The sequence below is a fragment of the Stegostoma tigrinum genome, chromosome 16 (assembly GCF_030684315.1).
Source record: "Stegostoma tigrinum isolate sSteTig4 chromosome 16, sSteTig4.hap1, whole genome shotgun sequence".
Lineage (NCBI taxonomy): Eukaryota > Metazoa > Chordata > Chondrichthyes > Orectolobiformes > Stegostomatidae > Stegostoma > Stegostoma tigrinum.
The window spans coordinates 64,186,616-64,208,691 of record NC_081369.1 but is presented as its reverse complement, the minus strand read 5'-3'; the positions used below and the strand labels follow the sequence as shown (position 1 = coordinate 64,208,691).

The window sequence follows — 22,076 nt, the reverse complement described above, 5'->3', positions numbered from 1 at the left end:
AAATCATATTATCATCAGGGCCCTTCAGCCCATCAAGTCTATACCACTAAAGCTACAGTAAATCTATACACGTCCCACTTTCCCACAGTAGGCCCTTAGCCTTAAATGTTATGACATTTCAAGTGTTCATTCAAGTACTTTTTAAAGGTTGTAAGATTTCTCACTTTAACTCCTGTCTCAGGCAGTGTATTCCAGAGCCCCTCCAATCTCTGGGTAAAATGTTTTCCTCAGATCCCACCTAAAATTCCTGCCATTCTGTGTAAAATTATGCTTCCTTGTTATTGACCCTCTACCTAATGGGAACAGCAATAAACAATGCGATACACATTAGTGACATGAATAGGCAAAGTAGATGTGTTATTGCCAAGTTTGTGGATGGCACAAAAATAGTTGGGCAGGCAAATGGAACATTGTTTGAAAGGAAATGCGATATAAAAATAGAGAGGTCTTGCTAGAACTACATAAGACACAACTGGAATATTTGCGAGGCCTGAAACGTCAGCTTTCCTGCCCCATGATGCTGCTTGGCCTGCTGTGTTCATCCAGCTCCACACCTTGTTATCTCAGATTATTGTGAACAGCTTTAGCCCCGTTTGGCACTGCAGAGATGGTTCACCTGGCTGATGATACTGGGTGTTGTGATGATGTTGTGGGTTTAAGAGGCATGTTTTTTGTCCTCTTGTTTTGAAGAGAGGTTTTAAGGTAGAGGTACAGACCTGGATAGTGAAGGCCGATAAAGTTAACAGCTTGGGAGGCCATGTGGTTTTTTAAAGTTGAAGCAGTAGAAGCGGTGTGGATGGGTGTGGCCAGTTCTCATAGACCAGGAATTCTAGTTTTTAGTTTTGGAGCTTTGTTGTTGGAGTCTCAGCCAAGGTTGTAAGCTGCAGTAAAGGTCTCCCAGCTGCTACTCTCTCTGAGTTTTCACTTGACTTTTTTTCTCTCTGCCTGTTGCTGTGTTGTATGTGAGACAATCTGTTTCTGAATTTGCCTTTTTGCGAAGGCGTGTGTTTATGGGACGTTACTATACTGAAACAGTTAATTAATAATATTTGCTGTATTTATTATCATCGACTAAGAATTTCCATTAGAGTTAAGGTATTCTAAGTTCTTCATTCTTTTGTTGTATTTTAACTACAGTGTTTGAATAAATTGTGTTTTACTTAATATTGAGTAGTTTGACCAAGCAAATTACATCTGAAACAAGGCACTTCACATCTATCTTTGAAATAGAAAAAGTTAGGGTCCAGGCTACCTTCCTAATATATTTTGAGGGGGTCTGGCCTGGTCCTAAGCACTATGGAGAGACTGCCTTGTGAGGAGAGGATGAATAGCTTGGCCCTGTGCTTGTTGGAATATACAAAATGAAAGACAATCTTATTGAAACAGAAAATATAGAGGACTTGGGAGATGATGGCCTAGTGTTTTAATTGCTGGACTGTTAGTCTCGAGACCCAGATCGTGTTCTGGGGACCTGGGTTTGAATCCTGCCGCAGCAGATGGTGGAAACTGAATTTTATAAATATCTGGAATTAAGAATCTAATGATGACCATGAATCCATTGTTGATTGTTGGAAAAACCCATCTGGTTCACAAATGTCCTTTAGGGAAGGAAACTAATATCCTTACCTGGTCTGGCCTACATGTGACTCCATACCCACAGCAATGTGGTTGACTCTGAACTGCCCTCTGGGCAATTAGGGATGGGCACTAAATGCTGACCTAGCCAGTGACACCCTCATCCTGTAAATGATTTTACAAAAAAGGTATATAGGTTGGGAGAATGTAGGACCGGAGAGCTTATTCCCAGAATGAATGATTGCATATTTAAAAAAGATGAGTGGGAATATATTCTGTCAGAGGGGAGTGAATTTTGGAATTGTTTCCCTCGGAGGGCTGTCAAGGTGAGGTCATTAAGCATCTTCAAGGCTGAGATAGATTTTTAACTCAGAAATGGAATCAAAAGTTATGTGGAAAAGGCAGGAAAGTGGAATTGAAGATTATCAGATCAGCCATGATCTCATTGAGTGATGGAGCAGGCTCGATGGACTGAGTGGCCTATTTATGCTCCTTTGTCTGATGGTCTTAAGGTAGCAGAAGGGGCTAATCAACTTCCAAATGGACCCTGTCATGCTGGACATTTGAGCAAACAGCTGGTGAAATTAAAGGGACATTGGGAGCACGGATATGGGAGTGAGTGAGTGACAGCAAGCTCACAGTAATGGTTCCTGCATGTTTTTCAGCCTGGAGAGAGGTTTGTAGTGGGAGTGCCCTGGGGCTCAGTCATGGTGACACACTTACTTCTCCTGCTATATCATGATGACTTAGACCTTGGTGTCCTGACTGTAGCTCCAACATTTGTAGATGATGAAACGTGGAAGCTTTGTAAACTGGCAAGAGATATGGAGAGCTCCAAAAGGATTTTACCAAGTTGGTGCATTGGGTTGACAGCTGGTAGGGTACGTTTGTTGCAGAGGTGTGTTAAATAAGGGGTCACGTTGATGGGAAAAACTTGAAGAGACAGCACAAAAGAAAAAGTAATACTCTAACGGAGCTGAGGAACAGAGGGCCCTGGGAGTATCTGGCCATGAGCTATTGACAGGGGAATGACTAGGGGGCCTAGTTAGCTCAGCTGCCTGGAAGGCTGTTTCATGATGCAGACTGACACCAACAGTGTGGGTTCAATTCCTGTGCTGGCTGAGGTTACCATGAAGGACTCTCCTCACCTGAGGTATGGGCACCCTCAGGTTAACCCACTACCAGTTGCCTCTGTCTAATGAGAAAGCAGCCCTTTGGTCTGGTTGGACTGTGGTGGCCTTACCTAGTGAAGCACATAGCCTTTGTTAATAAGGTCACAGTGCACAGGAGAAGGAAGGTCATGTTAAATGTTGATTAAAATATTTGTTTGGTCTCAATGGTGGCATTGCGGTTGGTTCTGGGAATTGGGCTTTGAGAAGGACATGCAGGCTTCAGAGAGGGTCCAGAGGAGAATGGTTCCAGGGATGAGGAACACAGATAGTTTGGATGAGAGAAGTTTATAAAATAATGAAGGGTATAGATAGAATTAGTGGTGGTTGTCTTTGCCCCAGGATGGGGGATTTCAAGGCTAGGGTCTCATTCTTAGCGTGAGACAAGAAAAGTCTACAATAGATACAAGGTGCAAATCTCTTATAGAGAGAGCGGTTCATGCATGGAATGAACTTCCTGAGGGAGTGGTGAATGCGGGTACAGTGTAAAACAGACATTTGGATAAGTACATGAATAGGAAAGGTTTGGAGGGATATGGACCAGGAGCAGGCAGGTGGGTCTAGTTTAGTTTGGGATTATGTTCGGCATGGACTGGTTGGACCGAAGGGTCTGTTTCCTTGCTGTCTGAGTCTATGACCTTATGAGAGGGTTGCGAGAAGAATCAATAGAGGTGTTTCAAATCATCAGGGGTCTGAACACTGTGGAAGGATTGAGAATGAGAGCGCACAGATGTATGGTAATTATTATGAGAAAGAATGGTGACACTTCTTCACACAGATGGGAATAGGGACCTGCCTAAGATTATGGCAGAGGCAGGGTCAATTGAGACATTTAAAAGGGAATATGTATATTATGTGGGAAGGAAGAAAGTGCATGGCTACATGGAGAAGGTCGAGACTGGCACAATGTGAGTTGCTTCTTCAGAGAGCTAGTACCAACATCCAGAAGCCAGCAAGCAAGAGGCATCTTTCTGCGTCTCTATCGGTGAAAAGACAAAAAGACCTACAGGCTCTGGAGAAACATTTTTATACAAACAAAGACCTGTGTCCACCCACTAAGCTACTGGATCAAAGCTCCACCATTGCTCTGCAGCCAATTACCATCAGTAAAAAAATCAAAAGGAGTCAAATGGCCTCTTTCCGTAATGTAAAAAATCTATGATTCTTTCTTTCTCCTTTTGTTTTTCATTTTGTCCTAGGTCAATGTTACAGATGATGAAGGGAGACAACTTGGTGATCCGATTTCCATTAGGATCATTGTCACTGACAGGAATGACAATGCTCCAGAGTTTGTACAGGAGGCATTTTCAGCGCAAATTCACCAGGGAGCACATGCAGGTAATTTGAACACCATCCCAGATCAAAACGCAGCCCTGCAGATTCTAGAAATCGAAAAGAAGAACAAAACCAGCAAATGCTTGAAGCAGTTACATGGCAGGGAGTGAGAGTTTACCAAACAGAAAATTCCTGCCCTGGTTCAATGTGAACCCAACTCACTAAAAAATAATCAGCAATCCAACACCGACTTTACCGATCCCTCACCAACCAATGAAATAACAAAGGAATCCAGCTTCAAGTGGATCTAGTTAAGATGGTGAGTAGACCTTTAGAATATTGGGGTGACAGGTCATGATACAGCGATGATATTATGAGTGTGTAGCAGTGAGACATCATACAACAGGAGGGTAGTGTTGCTATATAGGAGAAAGGGAATGAAGCTAACAGCCAGACAAAGCAACAGTCTGCAGGTTAGCAGCTCTCTCCTATTTACTCCCAATGGCTCCTTTCCCAATAGTTCAGGCATACGGAGATGGAGAGGCGATGCTTCTGTTGTTGCATAGCCTGCCACCAGTCTACACATTGCAGTATCTCGTGCTCCTGCACTGCATCTTGTCAATGCATGAGGAGAGGAGAAATACCAGAAAGATATTTTCTCCAAAACAATCTATGAACAATCAAAACTATTAAATTTGAAGTGATAATGACATTTGCTGTCGGTTTGAGCTTGTACATTTTCTTCAATGTTGGACAGTTTGACAACTCAGGTGGAGGAGTCTTTTCGTCATTGAGCTTCCTATTCCACAAACAATCACAAATGTGTAATGATCCAACGAAACCACCAGAATGATCAATTTTCCTGACCGAGGACAATTCACACCAGATTTCATCATTAGCAGGAAAATAATGCTTTTTGTCATAAACAAACTTGTTCTTTAATAAATGGCAAAGTAAGTGGATTACGCATTCCTTCTAAGCAATATTCTGTAAAAACAATTATACATACTCTCATCCAGGAATAATAGAACATAGAACATAGAACAGTACAGCACAGAACAGGCCCTTCAGCCCACAATGTTGTGCCGACCATTGATCCTCATGGATGCACCCTCAAATTTCTGTGACCATATGCATGTCCAGCAGTCTCTTAAATGACCCCAATGACCTTGCTTCCACAACTGCTGCTGGCAACGCATTCCATGCTCTCACAACTCTCTGCGTAAAGAACCTGCCTCTGACATCCCCTCTATACTTTCCACCAACCAGCTTAAAACTATGACCCCTCGTGGTAGCCATTTCTGCCCTGGGAAATAGTCTCTGGCTATCAACTCTATCTATGCCTCTCATTATCTTGTATACCTCAATTAGGTCCCCTCTCCTCCTCCTTTTCTCCAATGAAAAGAGACCGAGCTCAGTCAACCTCTCTTCATAAGATAAGCCCTCCAGTCCAGGCAGCATCCTGGTAAACCTCCTCTGAACCCTCTCCAAAGCATCCACATCTTTCCTATAATAGGGCGCCCAGAACTGGACGCAGTATTCCAAGTGCGGTCTAACCAAAGTTTTATAGAGCTGCAACAAGATCTCACGACTCTTAAACTCAATCCCCCTGTTAATGAAAGCCAAAACACCATATGCTTTCTTAACAACCCTGTCCACTTGGGTGGCCATTTTAAGGGATCTATGTATCTGCACACCAAGATCCCTCTGTTCCTCCACGCTGCCAAGAATCCTATCCTTAATCCTGTACTCAGCTTTCAAATTCGACCTTCCAAAATGCATCACCTCGCATTTATCCAGGTTGAACTCCATCTGCCACCTCTCAGCCCATCTCTGCATCCTGTCAATGTCCCGCTGCAGCCTACAACAGCCCTCTACACTGTCAACGACACCTCCGACCTTTGTGTCGTCTGCAAACTTGCTGACCCATCCTTCAATTCCCTCGTCCAAGTCATTAATAAAAATTACAAACAGTAGAGGCCCAAGGACAGAGCCCTGTGGAACCCCACTCACCACTGACTTCCAGGCAGAATATTTTCCTTCTACTACCACTCGCTGTCTTCTGTTGGCCAGCCAATTCTGTATCCAAGCAGCTAAGTTCCCCTGTATCCCATTCCTCCTGACCTTCTGAATGAGCCTTCCATGGGGAACCTTATCAAATGCCTTACTGAAGTCCATATACACCACATCCACAGCTTGACCCTCATCAACCTTACTAGTCACATCCTCAAAAAACTCGATAAGGTTTGTAAGGCATGACCTACCCCTCACAAAGCCGTGTTGACTGTATTTGATCAAGCCATGCTCTTCCAGATGGTCATAAATCTTATCCCTCAGAATCCTTTCTAACACCTTGCAGACGACAGACGTGAGACTTACCGGTCTATAATTGCCGGGGATTTCCCTATTTCCTTTCTTGAAGAGAGGAATTACATTTGCCTCTCTCCAGTCCTCAGGTACGACTCCAGTGGAGAGCGAGGATGCAAAGATCTTCGCAAGTGGCGAAGCAATTGCATTTCTCGCTTCCCAAAGCAGCCGAGGACAAATCTGATCCGGGCCTGGCGACTTGTCAATCTTAATGTTTGACAAAATTTTCAGTACATCAGCTTCCTCTATCTCTATCCATTCCAGCATGCACACCTGCTCTTCAAAGGTTTCATTCACTACACAGGTCGTTTCTTTCGTAAAGACAGAAGCAAAAAACTCATTTAGGGCTTCCCCTACCTCCTCAGGCTCCACACACAAGTTCCCTATGCTATCCCTGATCGGCCCTACTCTTTCTTTGACCATTCTCTTATTCCTCACGTAAGTGTAAAATGCCTTTGTGTTTTCCCGGATTCCTTCTGCCAAGCCTTTCTCGTGCCCCCTCCTGGCTCTCCTCAGACCATTTTTGAGCTCCTTCCTTGCCTGCATGTAATCCTCTCTAGCTGAACTTGACCCTAGCTTCCTCCACCTTATGTAAGCTACCTTCTTCCTTTTCACTAGAAGCTCCACCGCTCTCGTCATCCAAGGTTCCTTTATCTTACCCCGTCTTGCCTGTCTCAGAGGGACATATTTACTCATCACTCCCAACAACTGTTCCTTAAACCATCTCCACATGTCTATAGTTCCCTTACCATGGAACAACTGCTCCCAGTCCATGCTTCCTAACTCGTGTCTAATCGCATCATAGTTTCCTCTTCCCCAATTAAATATCCTCCCATTCTGCCTAATCCTCTCCTTCTCCATAGCTATGTAGAATGAGAGAGTGTTATGGTCACTATCACCAAAATGCTCTCCCACCACAAGATCTGATACCTGCCCCGGCTCGTTTCCGAGCACCAAGTCTAGAATGGCCTCTCCCCTCGTCGGCCTGTCAACGTACTGCGTTAGGAAACCCTCCTGAACACGCCTTACAAAAACAGCTCCATTCAAATCTTCTGCTCGAAGGAGGTTCCAATCAATATTAGGAAAGTTAAAGTCACCCATTACAACAACCCTACTGCGTCCACACTTTTCCAAAATCTGTCGACCTATGCTTTCTACAATCTCCCTGCTGCTATTGGGGGGCCTGTAGTAAACCCCTAACGAGGTGACTACTCCCTTGCTGTTCCTAATTTCCACCCACACTGACTCAGTAGGCAGATCTTCCTCGACAATGGAAGCTTCTGTAGCTGTGATACCCTCTCTGATTAGTAGTGCTACACCCCCTCCTCTTTTTCCCCCCTCCCTATTCTTTTTAAATGTTCTAAACCCTGGAATATCCAGCAACCATTCCAGCCCATGAGAAACCCATGTCTCTGTTATGGCCACAACATCATAGCACCAGGTACTGATCCATGCTCTAAGTTCATCACTTTTATTCCTGAATAAGACTGACAAAAACAGATGGTTTGGTACAAATATTATGGGTGGAAAACATAAAAAAGGAGAAACAAAATCTGCATTTCAAGAGTCCACAAGGGTGTGGTATTTTGTTTCTTAGACTCCTTTTGATTTTTTTACTGATGGTAACTGGCTGCAGAGCAATGGTGGAGCTTTGATCCAGTAGCTTAGTGGGTGGACACAGGTCTTTGTTTGTATAAAAATGTTTCTCCAGAGTCTGTAGGTCTTTTTGTCTTTTCACCGAGAGAGATGCAGAAAGATGCCTCTTGCTTGCTGGCTTCTGGATGTCATTGAGTGTGCAGGACTACAACACACTGCAGCAGGACCAATGTTAAGGCTGTCGCTCGGCAGTGTTTCCTTAACTCAGAGACTCAGTGTCTCATAAAGCATCTCCTGACTGCTCTGGAAAGTAGAATATCTTGTGTGACTAAAGTACATAACACACAATCCCACTTGATCTTCAACGTGCTTCAGTGTCCAGCTTCTGCTTTCCAGTTTATAATCCAAAAGGACAAGTTATATTTTGCTTTATAATAGTCACTAATAAATCCACAAGCACCTACTTCCTCCACCATAGATGCTCAGTAGCAGCTACAAGATACACTGCAGAAATTCACCAAAGATCCTCAGGCAGATACCTGAGAACACCACCACCACCTCTAAGTTCCCCTCCAAGCCGCTCACCATCCTGACTTGGGAATATATCACCTTTCCTTCACTGTCACTGGGTCAGAATCCTTGAATTCCCTCCTTAGTGGCATTATGAATGAACTCACAGCACATGGACTGCAGCAGTTCAAGAAGGCAGCTCACCGCCACCTTCTCAAGGGGCAACGAGGGATGGGCAAGAAATCCTGTGCCCATCCAGCAATGCCCACATCCCACAAATTAATAGAGAAAAAAATCTATGAGGAGATTCTTGTTCACCGAGAGGAGTGACATGTGACCACACACTATCACAGCAAGTGGTTGAAACGAATGGTGTGGACCACATTTATAGGAGAAACTCATCAAACATTGACCAGTACAGCGCAGGAACAGGCCCTTTGGCCCAACATGTGAGAGGGAACAGGTCGGAAGGATCCGCCGATAGCCTGAGATGGAATTGGCAGTTTAGTTCCAGGCTAAAAACACAGCATGAGACTAAATGGGCCAAGTGACCTTTCCATGTGTTGTAAACCGATTTTCTTTCACAGGATACAGGATACTGTCTGCAGCAGCTATTGACCTTGATGACCCACTCCTGCCTAGCAGTGACCTGCGCTACAAAATCCTCCAGCAAATTCCAGCACAGCCCTCAGACAGAATGTTCCAGATTGATCCTTGGAATGGTGACATCTCACTAACTGCAGAAGGTATGGTCTCTCCCCCTTTCCCTCCCTCTCCATTCTCTGCCTGTAATTGTGTCCCATGCGACTATCTACCTGTGAGGCACCGTTTGTTTTCCTTTATACTTTCATGGACTGCGGGCAGCCCCTAATTGCCGTTGTATGAGCGACTTGCTTGACCATTTCAGAGGGCAGTTAGGAGTCAACCAGATGGATTTGGAGTCACTTGGAGAATGGCAAGAACTGCCAATGCTGGAGTCAGAGATAGCAAGGTGTAGAGCTGGATGAACACAGCAGGCCAAGCAGCATCAGAGGATCAGGGAAGCTGACGTTTCAGACCCTTCACCAGTCCCCACCTGAAACATTGACTTTCCTGCTTCTCCGATGCTACCTGACCTGCTGTGTTTGCCCAGCTCCATGCTGCGTTGTCACTGAATCTGGAGTCACATGTAAACCAGATCAGGTTAGTACAGCAGAATTCATTCATTGAAGGTGGTTCATCAGTGAAGCATTGCTGAGCACAGCTTTACAAACTGAATTTAAGCAGCACAGAGGCTCAGTGTTTAGCACTGCTGCCTCACGGCACTAGGTACCCAGGTTTGATTCCACCCTCAGGCAATGGGCTGTGTGGAGATTGCACATTCTCCCTGGGTCTGCGTGGGTTCCCTCTGAGTGCTCCAATTCAAAGATGTGCAGGTTAGGATGGATCGGCCATGCTAAATAGCCCCATAGTGTCTGAGGATTTGCAGGCTAGGAGGGTTAGCCGAGAGAATTACAGGTGTTAGGATAGGCAGGGTGTTGGTTTGGGTGGGATGCTTTTTGGATGGTTTGTGTGGACTCAATAGGTTGAATGGTCTGCTTCCACCCTGTAGGGATTCTACGATCCAGCTGCCTTTCTGGAATTTGAGCCTATTAGCTTGGGCCTCATGGGTTTATAACCCAGCGACATTACTGATACATCACTGTCTCTCTGTCAAGCTCAGTCCTCTCTAGATGCGACATCCAGATGTCTGGATCTAGCCATTAGGACTGAGTTCAGAGTGGGGCTCTCAGTTAATCCTACGGTCCCACCTTATTCCCAACCTTCTAACCCAGTGAAGCCAATCAGACATAGACTATTGCACAGAAACAGACCAGTATTCTTCCTGCCAAAAATGGACACGTTCACATTTGCCCACATTGTACTCCATTGGCTAGATCACTCTGGCTCGTCCTGTTCAGTCCTTCCTGTGTTGGTGCTGACCCTCCACACAAACTTTCACTGCGGCAACATTCCTACAATCTGCTGGCTGTGGGGTCAATGGTCCAAAGTTTGAGCTTCAGCTCCAGAATGGAGAAAGAGCAATGATGAAAGAGCCTCTATAAAAATCACAACATCAGCTAGAACATGACCTTTAATGAATAAGCAAGCGCAGACCAACAGCCAGACAGGTAATACAGCCAGAACATTAACAGCAGTTCCACAGCACCTTATCACAATGAAACCACTCGCTGATTTCATACAATAAATAATTCCTTTTGCAATGTGCTGACTGTTGTGTGTCATATAGGAGCAGGAGATGACTCATCATTCCTGCCTATAGCTGTTAAAATGATGTCTATTCATTGTGACTCCTTCATCAATGCTTCCTCACGATTGTCGTTGGCACTTGTTACAGTCACAGACGCAAGTTGCGTTTGTATCATTGTGGCTGGAAGGTGTGACATTTGGTCCAAATGAACAGATGAAATGCTAGTTTGATGTAAAGAAATGGAGCTTGGGCATATGCTGAATCTATTCAGAGAAGAATAGATGTTGGCTTTTCACTCTGTTAGTCTGTTCTCTCGAATTAATTCAATTGAGCTATTGTTTGTTTCGGGCCTGTGTGTGTCTCACTCATTACAGTTCTTATCTTGTTCTTGACAACGACAGAACTCCATCTCGTTCAGTTGAAGTCAGTTCCAGAATTTATTTTCTTTTTGAACAGATATTAAATATTTTTTTTGTACACTTCTACAACCTTTATCCACAGGGTTACAATATTTTGTTATGCTGGAGCAGATTGTCTGTTCCATGTAAGTCCCACCCTTTAAAATGATCCATGTTCTGTAATATTGCTCCATTGCAGTAACTTTAAATAAAAGAAGTACAGAAGGAAGGCATTCAGCCCATCAAATCTATATATTGTTTTAAACTGAAATCTGGTTAGTTCCAACATTCACACTTATTAATTGAATGAGTGACATTTAACCTGTTCCCATTGATCTCTCATTGAATCCCAAATCACAACCTATTGAAGGAGATTTTGCTCATACCACGAAGAGTGGTTCTTTCCCTCAACCTGCTGCCCCTCATTATTTCGAGTCTTCAACCATTGGAAACATTTTCGCTAGATTTACTCTGCCCATACTTTCCTGGGTTTTAGGTGCCTGTGCCAAATCTCCTCTTAGCCTTCTAAGACAATGGCCTAGATTTCCTTGACTCCATTTCTTGCAGGAGATGTGACGTTCTTGCTTTGGATATTTTCAGGAGCTGAATCGTTGGCCCTCGGTTTGGTTGACCGATACATCCTGACCGTTCAGGTCAAAGATATGGGAGATCAACCCCAGGGCCACTACACGCGCGGGGAAGTCGCCATCACTGTTACAGATAATCTGTGGCTTCCTCCTAGTCCGGTCGCAGTCCGGGAAAACCATCAAGGGCCTTATCCCCTGGCTGTCACAAAGGTAAGGATCCCTAGTGTTAGAGCTTTCTAGTTACTTGGTTCATGTGTTGTGGCCATCTCTGGGTGGGCCAGTACTCGTTGCCGGTTCCTAATCCCCCAGTGGGCATTAAAGAGTCAACACCATCTGGAATCGCTGAAAGGCCAGACCAGGCAAGGATGACAGATTTATCTTCCCTAATGCACGGTGTGAACGTGCTGGATTTTCATGACAATCGACAGCAGTAACATGGTCATCATTAAACTTTGGTTTCAGATACCTATTGAAGTCAAGTTTCAAAATCTCCCACAGTGGGAATCAAACCCACCCTCAGAGCATCAGGCTGGGGAGTACTAGTCTAGTGATTGTATTACAACATCATTACTGGGACTGAGCACTGGAGCACTCAAAAACAAAAGCACCTGCCCTGATACATATAACACCTACCATAGGAGCAAGAGTAGGCTATGAGCCCTTTTAGCCTGTCCTTCCACTTAATAAGCTCTTAGTTGTTCTGATCATAACCTTAAACCTACTTTTCTGCCCACCCTGACAATCACTTAACTTCTTCCTTATCAAGAATCTGCCCACCTCTGCTTTGGAAATATTCAAGGACTCTGCTTCCGCTGTCTTTTCAGAAAGAGTGCTCCAAAACTTCCCCACATCCTTCCTGGGGGAAGAAAAGAATTGCTTGCTGCCTGTTTTAAAGCGCCTGTGACCCCCTGATTTTTAAACAGTCCCTCCCCCGTTCTGGATAACCCCCCCCCCCAAAGAAGGAAACATCCTCACAATGTCCAAGACCCCTCAGGATCTTGTCGGTTTCAATCAAGGGCCCGCTTACTGTTCTAAGCCCCAGTGGGTACAAATTCAGCCCGTCCAACCTTTCTTCATGCGACATATTTCCTTGGTGAGTGTTGGGAGTCAGGAGAGAGTGAGGGGTGTGCTGCCGGGGAATTATAACCATATATTCAGGCAGTGGGGAAACCCAAAACATTACACGCATAGTGTCTCCCACCCATCTTCCTCCTCTAACCAGGAAAAAACGGACTCTGTGTGGGGGGTCAATACGGCGAGTATTTTTTCCCTTTCTTTTTTTTGTGCTTTTGTTGGGCGGGAAGCTCTTGGAGCGAGGAGCAGCAGAGCTGAGGGGAGTGTAAAACTATCAGAGCTCGAGCTGCAAAATAAACTGGAGAGACATCACAGGGAGGCTGTGACCTGATTTGCTGATGGGAAATCTTCAATAAAGTCAAAACAACCACAGCAAAGCCGTATTAACAAATTAATTAACTCAATCATAAAATATTTGTAATTAATAAAGTAAGTAACTAAGTAGAGGTGGCTGGGCAGGTGATGTGCTGTATGATGTAGGACTGGCTGATCCCATTACAAACTGCAGTGACCACATCTGCAGCCAGTGTTGGTGGCTCGAGGAACTTCAGCTCAGAGTTGATGAGCTGGAATCGGAGCTTCAAACACTGCAGCACATCCGGGATGGGGAGACGTACCTCGATAATATGTTTCAGGAAGCAGTCACACCTGGTAGATTAAGCACTTCAAATTTGGTCAGTGGCCAGGGACAGCAGGGTGTGACTGTAAGCAAGGCAGGTAGAGGGATCCTGCAGTCAGCAACTGAGGGGCCTCAGCTCTTGACCTTGTCCAGCAGGTACGGGGTACTTGCTCCCTGTGTGGATGAGAAAAAGGGCTGCAGGGAGGATGAGCCAACTGACCACTGCACCGTGGTACGGGAGGCCATGAGAATAAGGGAAGTAAACATGTGGCTAAAAGAATGGTGTGGGAAAGAGGGGTTCCTTTTCATGGGCACTGGCATCAGTACTGGAACAGGAAGGATCTGTACCAGTGGGATGGTCTTCACCTGAATTGAGCTGGGGCCAATGTTCTAGCGAAAAGGGTAAATAGGCTGGTCAACAGGATTTTAGAAAGTGGGGAGGGGATAATGGTGATACTTGCTCCAGTAGGGAACAAAGCAGCAGGTTACCATAATTTTCTGAAGAAGGGTCTGCACCTGAAACATCAGCTTTCCTGCTCCTCTGATGGCCTGCTGTGTTCATCCAGCTCTACACCTTGGTATCTCAGATTCTCCAGCATCGGCAGTTCCTACTATCTCAGGTTAACATTTGTACTGGTGGATTCAACTAAGTGGAAAAATATGAAAGAAATGACAGGGAAGGAAAATTCAGGAGAGGTTATTAAAGTCTCCAGCACTGACACAAATAGGACAGTCTGCTTGGAAAAGGCTAGCAATCAAACACTGCAAAAACAAATGAAAATGAGAAGAGGAAGGGTTAATGCAGGACTGAAGGTGTTATATCTGAATGCACGCTGTATAAGGAATAAGGTCAATGAGCTTGTGACGCAGATCAAAACTGGCAGGTATGATGTGGTAGGCATCACAGACACATGGCTGCAAGGGGATCAGAATTGGGAAATGAATATCCAAGGATATACATCCTATCGACAAGATAGGCAGGCAGGCCAAACGGGTGGGGTTGCCTTATTAGTGAGAAATGAAGTTAAATCAATAGGAAGAGATAAAGTAGGGTCAGATGGTGTAGAATCTGAGAGGGTAGAATTGAGGAACCGGAAAGGTAATAAAACCATAGTTGGAGTTGTGTACAGGCCTCCAACAATAGTCAGGAACTGGGGCACAAGTTACACCAGGAGATAGAAAAGGTGTGTAAGAAAGGCAAAGTCACAGTGATCAGGGGGGATTTCAATGTGCAGGTGGAGCGGGAAAATCATATTGGTAGTGGATTGCAAGAAAAGGAGTTTGTGGAATGTCTACAAGATGGCTTTTCGAAGCAGCTCGTGGTGGAGCCCTCAAGGGAACAGGTAATACTGGACTTAATGTTGTGCATTGAGGCAGATTTGATAAGGGAGCTTAAGGTAAAGGAGCCTTAGGAGGCAGTGATCATCTGATGGTAGAGTTTACTCTGCAATTTGAGAGGGAGAAGATCGAATCAGAGGTAACGGTATTACAGCTGAATAAAGGTGACTACAGAGGTATGAGGGAGGAGCTGGGCAGAATTGACTGGAAGAGGAGCCTAGCAGGAAAGACAGTGGAACAGCAATGGCAGGAGTTTCTGGAAGTAATTCAAGAGACGCAGCAAAAATTCATCCCGAGGAAAAAGAAGCATGGTACAGGGAGGATGAGGTAATGATGGCTCAGTAAGGAAGTCAGGGACAGCATAAAAGCAAAAGAGAAAGCATATAACGTGGCGAAGGGCAGTGGGAAACCAGAAGACTGGGAAGCTTACAAAGATAAACAGCGGGCAACAAAAAAAGAAATAGGGAGGGAGAAAATTAAATATGAGGGTAAGCTAGCCAGTGAGATACACGAATACTGTAAGAGTTTCTTTAGGTATGTAGAAGGCAAAAGAGAGGCAAAAGTGGACATTGGACCACTGGAAAATGACGCTGGAGAGATAGTAGTGGAGAACAAGGAAATGGCTGAGGAACTGAATAATTACTTTGCGTCAGTCTTTACGGTGATAGACATGAGTAATCTCCCAAAAATTCAAGGGAGTCGGGGCAGAGCTGAGTATGGTGGCCAACATCAAGGAAAAAGTGCTGGTAGAACTGATTGGCCTGAAGGTGGACAAATCACCTGGACCAGATGGACTACACCTCACAGTTCTAAAGGAGGTTGTTATTGCTATTACTGAGACTTGGTTGAAGTAAGGGCATGGTTGGCAACTAGATGTCCCAGGATATCGATGCTTCAGGGAGGATAGAGAGGGAGGCAAAAGGGATGGAGGAGTTGCATTACTGGTCAAAGACGGTATCACAGCTGTGCTGAAGGAGGGCATTATGGAGGACTCGAGCAGTGAGGCAATATGGGCAGAACTCAGAAATAGGAAGGGTGCAGTAACAATGTTGGGACTGTACTACAGGCCTCCCAACAGTGAGCGTGAGATAGAGGTACAAATATGTGAACAGATTATGGAAAGGTGTAGGAGAAACAGGGTGGTGGTGATGGGAGATTTTAATTTTCCCAACATTGACTGGGATTCACTCAGTGTTAGGGGTCAAGATGGAACAGAATTTGTAAGGTGTGTCCAGAAGGGTTTTCTAGAGCAGTATGTACGTAGTCCAACTCGGGAAGGGGCCATACTGGACCTGGTGCTGGGGAATGAACCCATCCAGGTGGTTGAGATTACAGTAGGGGACTACATTGGAAACAGTGACCCAATTCCGTAAGTTTTACAATACTCATGGACAAAGATTAGAGTGTTCCTAAAGGAAGAGTTCTAAACTGGGGGAAGGCCAACTATACCAAAATTCAGCAGGATCTGAGGAATGTAGATTGGGATAAACTGTTTGAAGGTAAATCCACATTTGATATGTGGGAGGCTTTTAAAGAAAAGTTGATTAACGTGCAAGAGAGACATGTTCCTGTGAAAATGAGGTATAGAAATGGCAAGATTAGGGAACCATGGATGACAGGTGAAATTGTGAGACGAGCTAAGAGGAAAGAGGAAACATACATAAGGTTTAGGTGACTGAAGACAGATGAAGCTTTGCAAGAATATTGGGAATGTAGGGTGAATTTGAAACAAGGAATTAAGAGGGGTGAAAGGAGAGATGAGATATCTTTATCAAACATGGTTAAGGAAAATCCCAAAGCCTTTTATTCATATATAAAGAGTAAGAGGGTAACTAGAGAAAGGGTCGGCCCACTTAAGGACAAAGAAGGAAAGTTATGCGCTGAGTCAGAGAAAATGGGTGACATTCTTAACAAGTACTTTGCATCGGTATTCACCAAGGACAGGGACATGACAGCTGTTGAGGTTAGGGATGGATGTTTGCTTACTCTAGGTCAAATTGACATAAGGAGGGAAGAAGTGTTGGGTATCCGAAAAGGCATTAAGGTGGACAAGTCCCCAGGTCCGGATGGGATCTATCCCAAGTTCTTGAGGTACACAAGAGAGGAAATATCTTTGCAGCATCCTTAAACATGGGTGAGATCCTAGAGGATTGGAGAATTGCTAATGTTGTCCCCTTGTTTAAGAAGGGTTACAGGGATAATCCAGATAATTATCGACTGGTGAGCCTGCCATCAGTGGGAGGGAAGCTGCTGCAGAAGATACTGAGGGATAGGATCTTTTCCCATTTGGAAGAAAATGGACTTATCAGTGATAGACAACTTGGTTTTGTGCAGGGAAGGCCATGTCTTACCAACTTATTAGAATTCTTTGAGGACATGACAAAGTTGATTGATGAGGGAAAGGCTGTAGATGTCATATACAGGGACTTCAGTAATACGTTTGATAAGGTTCCCCATGGCAGGCTGATGGAGAAAGTAAAGTCGCATGGGGTCCAGGGTGTGCTAGCTAGATGGATGAAAAACTGGTTAGGCAACAGGAGACAGGGAGTAGTAGTGGAAGGGGGTTTCTCAAATTGGAGACCTGTGACCAGTGGTGTTCCACAGGAACCTGTGCTGGAACCACTGTTGTTTGTGACATATGTAAATGATTTGGAGGAAGGTATAGGTGGTCTGATTAGCAAGTTTGCTGATGACATGAAGATTGGTGGAGTAGCAGACAGTGAAGGAGAGTGTCAGAGCTTACAGCAGAACGTAGATAAATTGGAGAGTTGGGCAGATAAATGGCAGATAGAGTTCAATCCGGGCAAATGTGAGGTGATGCACTTTGGAAGATCTAATTCAAGTGCGAACTATACAGTAAATGGAAAAGTCTTGGGGAAAGTTGATGTATAGAGAGATCTAAGTGTTCAGGTCCATTGTTCCCTGAAGGTGGCAACGCAGGTCAATAGGGTGGTCAAGAAGGCATAGGGCACGCTTTCCTTCATCGGATGGGGTATTGAGTACAAGAGTTGGCTGGTCATGTTACAGTTGTACAGGACTTTGGTTCAGCCACATTTGAAATACTCTGTACAGTTCTGGTTGCCACATTACCAAAAGGATGTGGACGCTTTGGAGAGGGTGCAGAGGAGGTTCACCAGGATGTTGCCTGGTATGGAGGGTGCTAGCTATGAAGAAAGGTTGAGTAGATTAGGATTATTTTCACTAGAAAGGCGGAGATTGAGGGGGGACCTGATTGAGGTCTACAAAATCATGAGGGGTATAGACAGGGTGGATAGCAAAAAGCTTTTTCCCAGAGTGGGGGGTCTCAATTACTAGGGGTCATGAGTTCAAAGTGAGAGGAGGAAAGTTTAAGGGAGATATGCGTGGAAAGTTCTTTACACAGAGGGTGGTGGGTACCTGGAATGCGTTGCCAGTGGAGGTGGTAGACACAGACATGTTAGTGTCTTTTAAGATATATCTGGACAGGTACATGGATGGGCAGGGAGCAAAGGGATACAGACCCTTAGAAAATAGACAACAGGTTAGATAGAGGATCTCAATCGGTGCAGGCTTGGAAGGCTGAAGGGCCTGTTCCTGTGCTGTAAGTTTCTTTGTTGTTTGTTCTTTGAGATAGCTGAAGAGATAGTGGAAGTGTTCGTGGTGATCATTCAGGAATTGCTAGAGTCAGGGAGAGTCCCAGACGACTGGAAAATCGCTAACGTGACACTCCTGTTTAAAAAGGGAGTAAGGCAAAAGATGGAAAATTACAGGCTGACTAGCCCAACCTCAGTCATGGGTAAGATTTTGGAGTCCATGGTAAAGGATGAGATTTCTGAATATTTGGAAGTGTAGAATAAAATAGGTCAAAGTCAGCATGGTTTCATCAAGGGGAGGCCATTCCTGACAAATCTGCCAGAATTCTTTGAGGAAGTAAGGATGAGGAGGGTATCCCAAGGAGAGCCAATGAATGTTATCTACCCGAACTTCCAGAAAGCCTTTGATAAGGTGGTGCACAGGAGACTGCTGAGTAAGATCAGGGCCCATGGTGTTAGAGGTAAGGTGCTAGCATGGATAGAAGATTGGCTGCCTGGCAGAAAGCAGAGAGTGGGGATAAAAAGATCTTTCTCAGGATGGCAGCCGGTGACAAGTGATGTTCTGCAAGGGTTAGTGATGGAACTACAACATTTCACTATGTACATTAATAATCCAGATGAAGGAACTGAGGGCATTCTGGCTAAGTTTGCAGATGATACAAAGATAGGTGGAGGGACAGGTAGTATTGAGGAGGTGGGGAGGCTGCAGAAGGATTTGGACAGGTTAGGAGAGTGGGCAAAGAAGTGGCAGATGGAGTGTGAAAGTGGGAAAGTGTGAGGTCATGCACTTTGGTAAGAAGAATAAGAGCATGGAATATTTTCTAAATGGGGAGAAAATTCAGAAATCTGAAGTGCAAAGAGATTTGGGAGATTTAGTCCAGGATTCTGTCAATGTAAACTTGCAGGTTGAGTCAGTAGTAAAGATGGCAAGTACAATGATGGCATTTATAGAACATAGAACATTACAGCACAGTACAGGCCCTTCGGCCCTCAATGTTGTGCTGACCTGTCATACTGATCTGAAGCCCATCTAACCTACACTATTCCATGTACGTCCATATATGCTTGTCCATATTATTTTGAGAGGACTTGAATATAAAAGCAGGGATGTAATTCTGAGAGTCTATAAGGCTCTGGTCAGACCACATTTGGAGTATTGTGTGCAGTTTTGGGCCCCATATCTCAGGGAGGATGTGCTGGCCCTGGAGCGGGTTCAGAGGAGGTTTGCGAGAATGGTCCCAGGAATGGAAAGCTTAACATATGAGGAATGCTTGAGGACTCTGGGACTATACTCACTGGAGTTTAGAACGATGAGGGGGGATCTAACTGAAACTTTCAGAATACTGAATAGCCTGGACAGAGTGGATAGTGGGAAGATGCTTCCATTAGTAGGAGAGACATGGATCCCAGGGCACAGCCTTAGAGTAAAGGGAAGACCGTTTAGAATGGAGATAAGGAGAAACTTCTTCAGCTAGAGAGTAGTGAATCTATGGAATTCACTGCCACAGAAGGCTGTGGGGGCCTTGAGTAGATTTAAGGCTGAGATGGGTAGGTTCTTGATTATCAGGGGGATCAAGGGTTATGTGGAGAAAGTAGGAGAATAGGGTTGAGGAACATATCAGCCATGATTGAATGGCGGAGCATACTCGAAGGGCCAAATGGCCTAATTTCTGCTCCTGTGTCTTATGGGCTTATGGTCTTGCAATCCACCCATTCCAGCTTTCAAGATAATAAAATGTGAGGCAGGATGAACACAGCAGGTCCAGCAGCATCTCAGGAGCACAAAAGCTGACGTTTCAGGCCTAGACCCTTCATCAGAAGGGTCTAGGCCCGAAACGTCAGCTTTTGTGCTCCTGGGATGCTGCTGGGCCTGCTGTGTTCATCCAGCCTCACATTTTATTAACTTGGATTCTCCAGCATCTGCAGTTCCTATTATCACCATTCCAGCTTTCAGCCTGGTTAGCCTTTTCTGAACTGCCTCCAATATATTTACAAGCTTTCTTAAAACAAGGAGACCAGCACTGTACGCAATGCTCCTGATGTGATCTCACCAGTGCCCTCAGTAATTGAAGTATAGCCTTCCTACTTTGGTATTCAGCTCCGCTAGTGATACATGATTACATTCTATGAGCTTTCCCAATTACTTGCTGTACCTGTGTGCTAACCATTTGTAATTCATGCACACCTAGATCCCACTGTTTCTAAAAGCTCTGCAATCTCTCATCGTTTAAATAATATGCTTTCATTTATTCTTCCTGACAAAATGCACAAGTTCACACTTTCTATTTGCCGCATCTTTGACCACTTATCTAACCTACCTCTATCTTTCTATATGCTCTATGTGTCTTCCTCACATCTCACTTTCTTGCCTACCTTTGTGTCTTTGAAAAATTTACCAACCATCTCTCCATCCCTTCCGCAAAGTCATTTATTTAAATACTGAACCAATACTGATCCCTGTGGCACACCATTTGTTGCATTTCACCAACCTGAGAAAGGTCCACCCTCTGCTTCCTGTTTGCCAGCCAATTATCTATCCGAGGGTCACATTTCAAGTTCTGATACAGATATTTCCCTGGTTTCAGACTTACCAGGTCCTCTGTACATTGACCTTAAGTCCCTGACTCTCTCCCTTGCCCAATGCTCAGGTCAGCAGTAATAAAAGCCAGTGATTAAACATGGTCCAAACATTAGCTCCTGGAAGGTGCTGTCTCATGGCTCTCCTTTCTCTCCAAAGCAATCTCTCAAATGAGATTCACCAACAAATCCTCATACATATTGTGTCTTTAACATGACAAAATAGCACAAGCCAGAGAGGGACAAAAATTGACATCAAGACAGGGAGGGAGGACAAGTGAACAAATATTTATTCTAATTAGTCTCCTTTATTCTGTAATCACTTGCCCAATATCCATCTGTCAAACTTGGTTATGGAAAGTCACCTAAATCCAGCCTCAACAGAATATCAGAAGGGAGGTCAGTCCTGATCAACTCTGGTTTTGTCTTTAAGATGGGCAGCACAGAGGCTCACAAAACCTGAAACCTGGGCCCAATTTCACCCTCGTGTGTCTGTCTGTGTGGAGCTTGCACAATCTCCCTGCATCTGCGTGGGTTTCCTCTGGGTGCCCTGATGTCCCCCCACAGTCCAACTTAGGTGGATTGGCTGTAGGAAATTGTTCATAGTGTCTAGGGATGTGCAGGCAAGGTGGATTAGCCATGGGAAATACAGGGATACAGGGACAGGGTAGGGCGTGTGGATCTGGATGTTGTTTGGAGGGTCAGTGTGGAACTGATGGGCTGAATGGCTTACTTCCACACTAGGGATTCAATGATCTGTATCCTCTTCCTCAAGGAAATAGTTTCTCTTTATCTACCCAGTTGAGCCCTCTGATCCTATTAGACATCCCAATTAGATCGCACTATATTCTACTAAATCTGAGGGAATGTAAGCCGAGTTCAGTAGAACCAAGAGACGAGGATAACTGTCCATGAAGGAGAGCTGAGGTAGCTCTAGGTAATTATGAAAATGAGGATTTGAAGGGAATTGAACAGTTACAAATGCTTCAATGGGAATATACTTTGAGCTCAGGTTAGGATTTAAACTCAGGAGTGATTACAATGGTGACAATGTTGTTGTTGCGGTAACAGCCCTGAGCTGGTAATCCAGTTATCCACAGGCTAATGTTCCGGCAGCATGGAGTCAATTCCCCGCTTTGGCAGATAGTAAACTTTGGTTCAGTTTTTAAAAAAAAGTCTTGAATTATAA

General features: G+C 44.7%; 1 protein-coding gene across 1 annotated transcript in view; it reads left to right on the top strand.

Moving 5' to 3' along the window:
* cdh16 (cadherin 16, KSP-cadherin) overlaps nt 1-22,076 on the top strand; it is a 150,584-nt gene that overhangs the window by 19,305 nt on the left and 109,203 nt on the right. Inside the window, exons 5-7 of the mRNA XM_059651791.1 lie at nt 3,944-4,082; nt 9,080-9,238; nt 11,721-11,917. Of these exons, the coding sequence (XP_059507774.1) occupies nt 3,944-4,082; nt 9,080-9,238; nt 11,721-11,917 (495 nt within the window). The remainder of the gene's footprint in view (nt 1-3,943; nt 4,083-9,079; nt 9,239-11,720; nt 11,918-22,076) is intronic.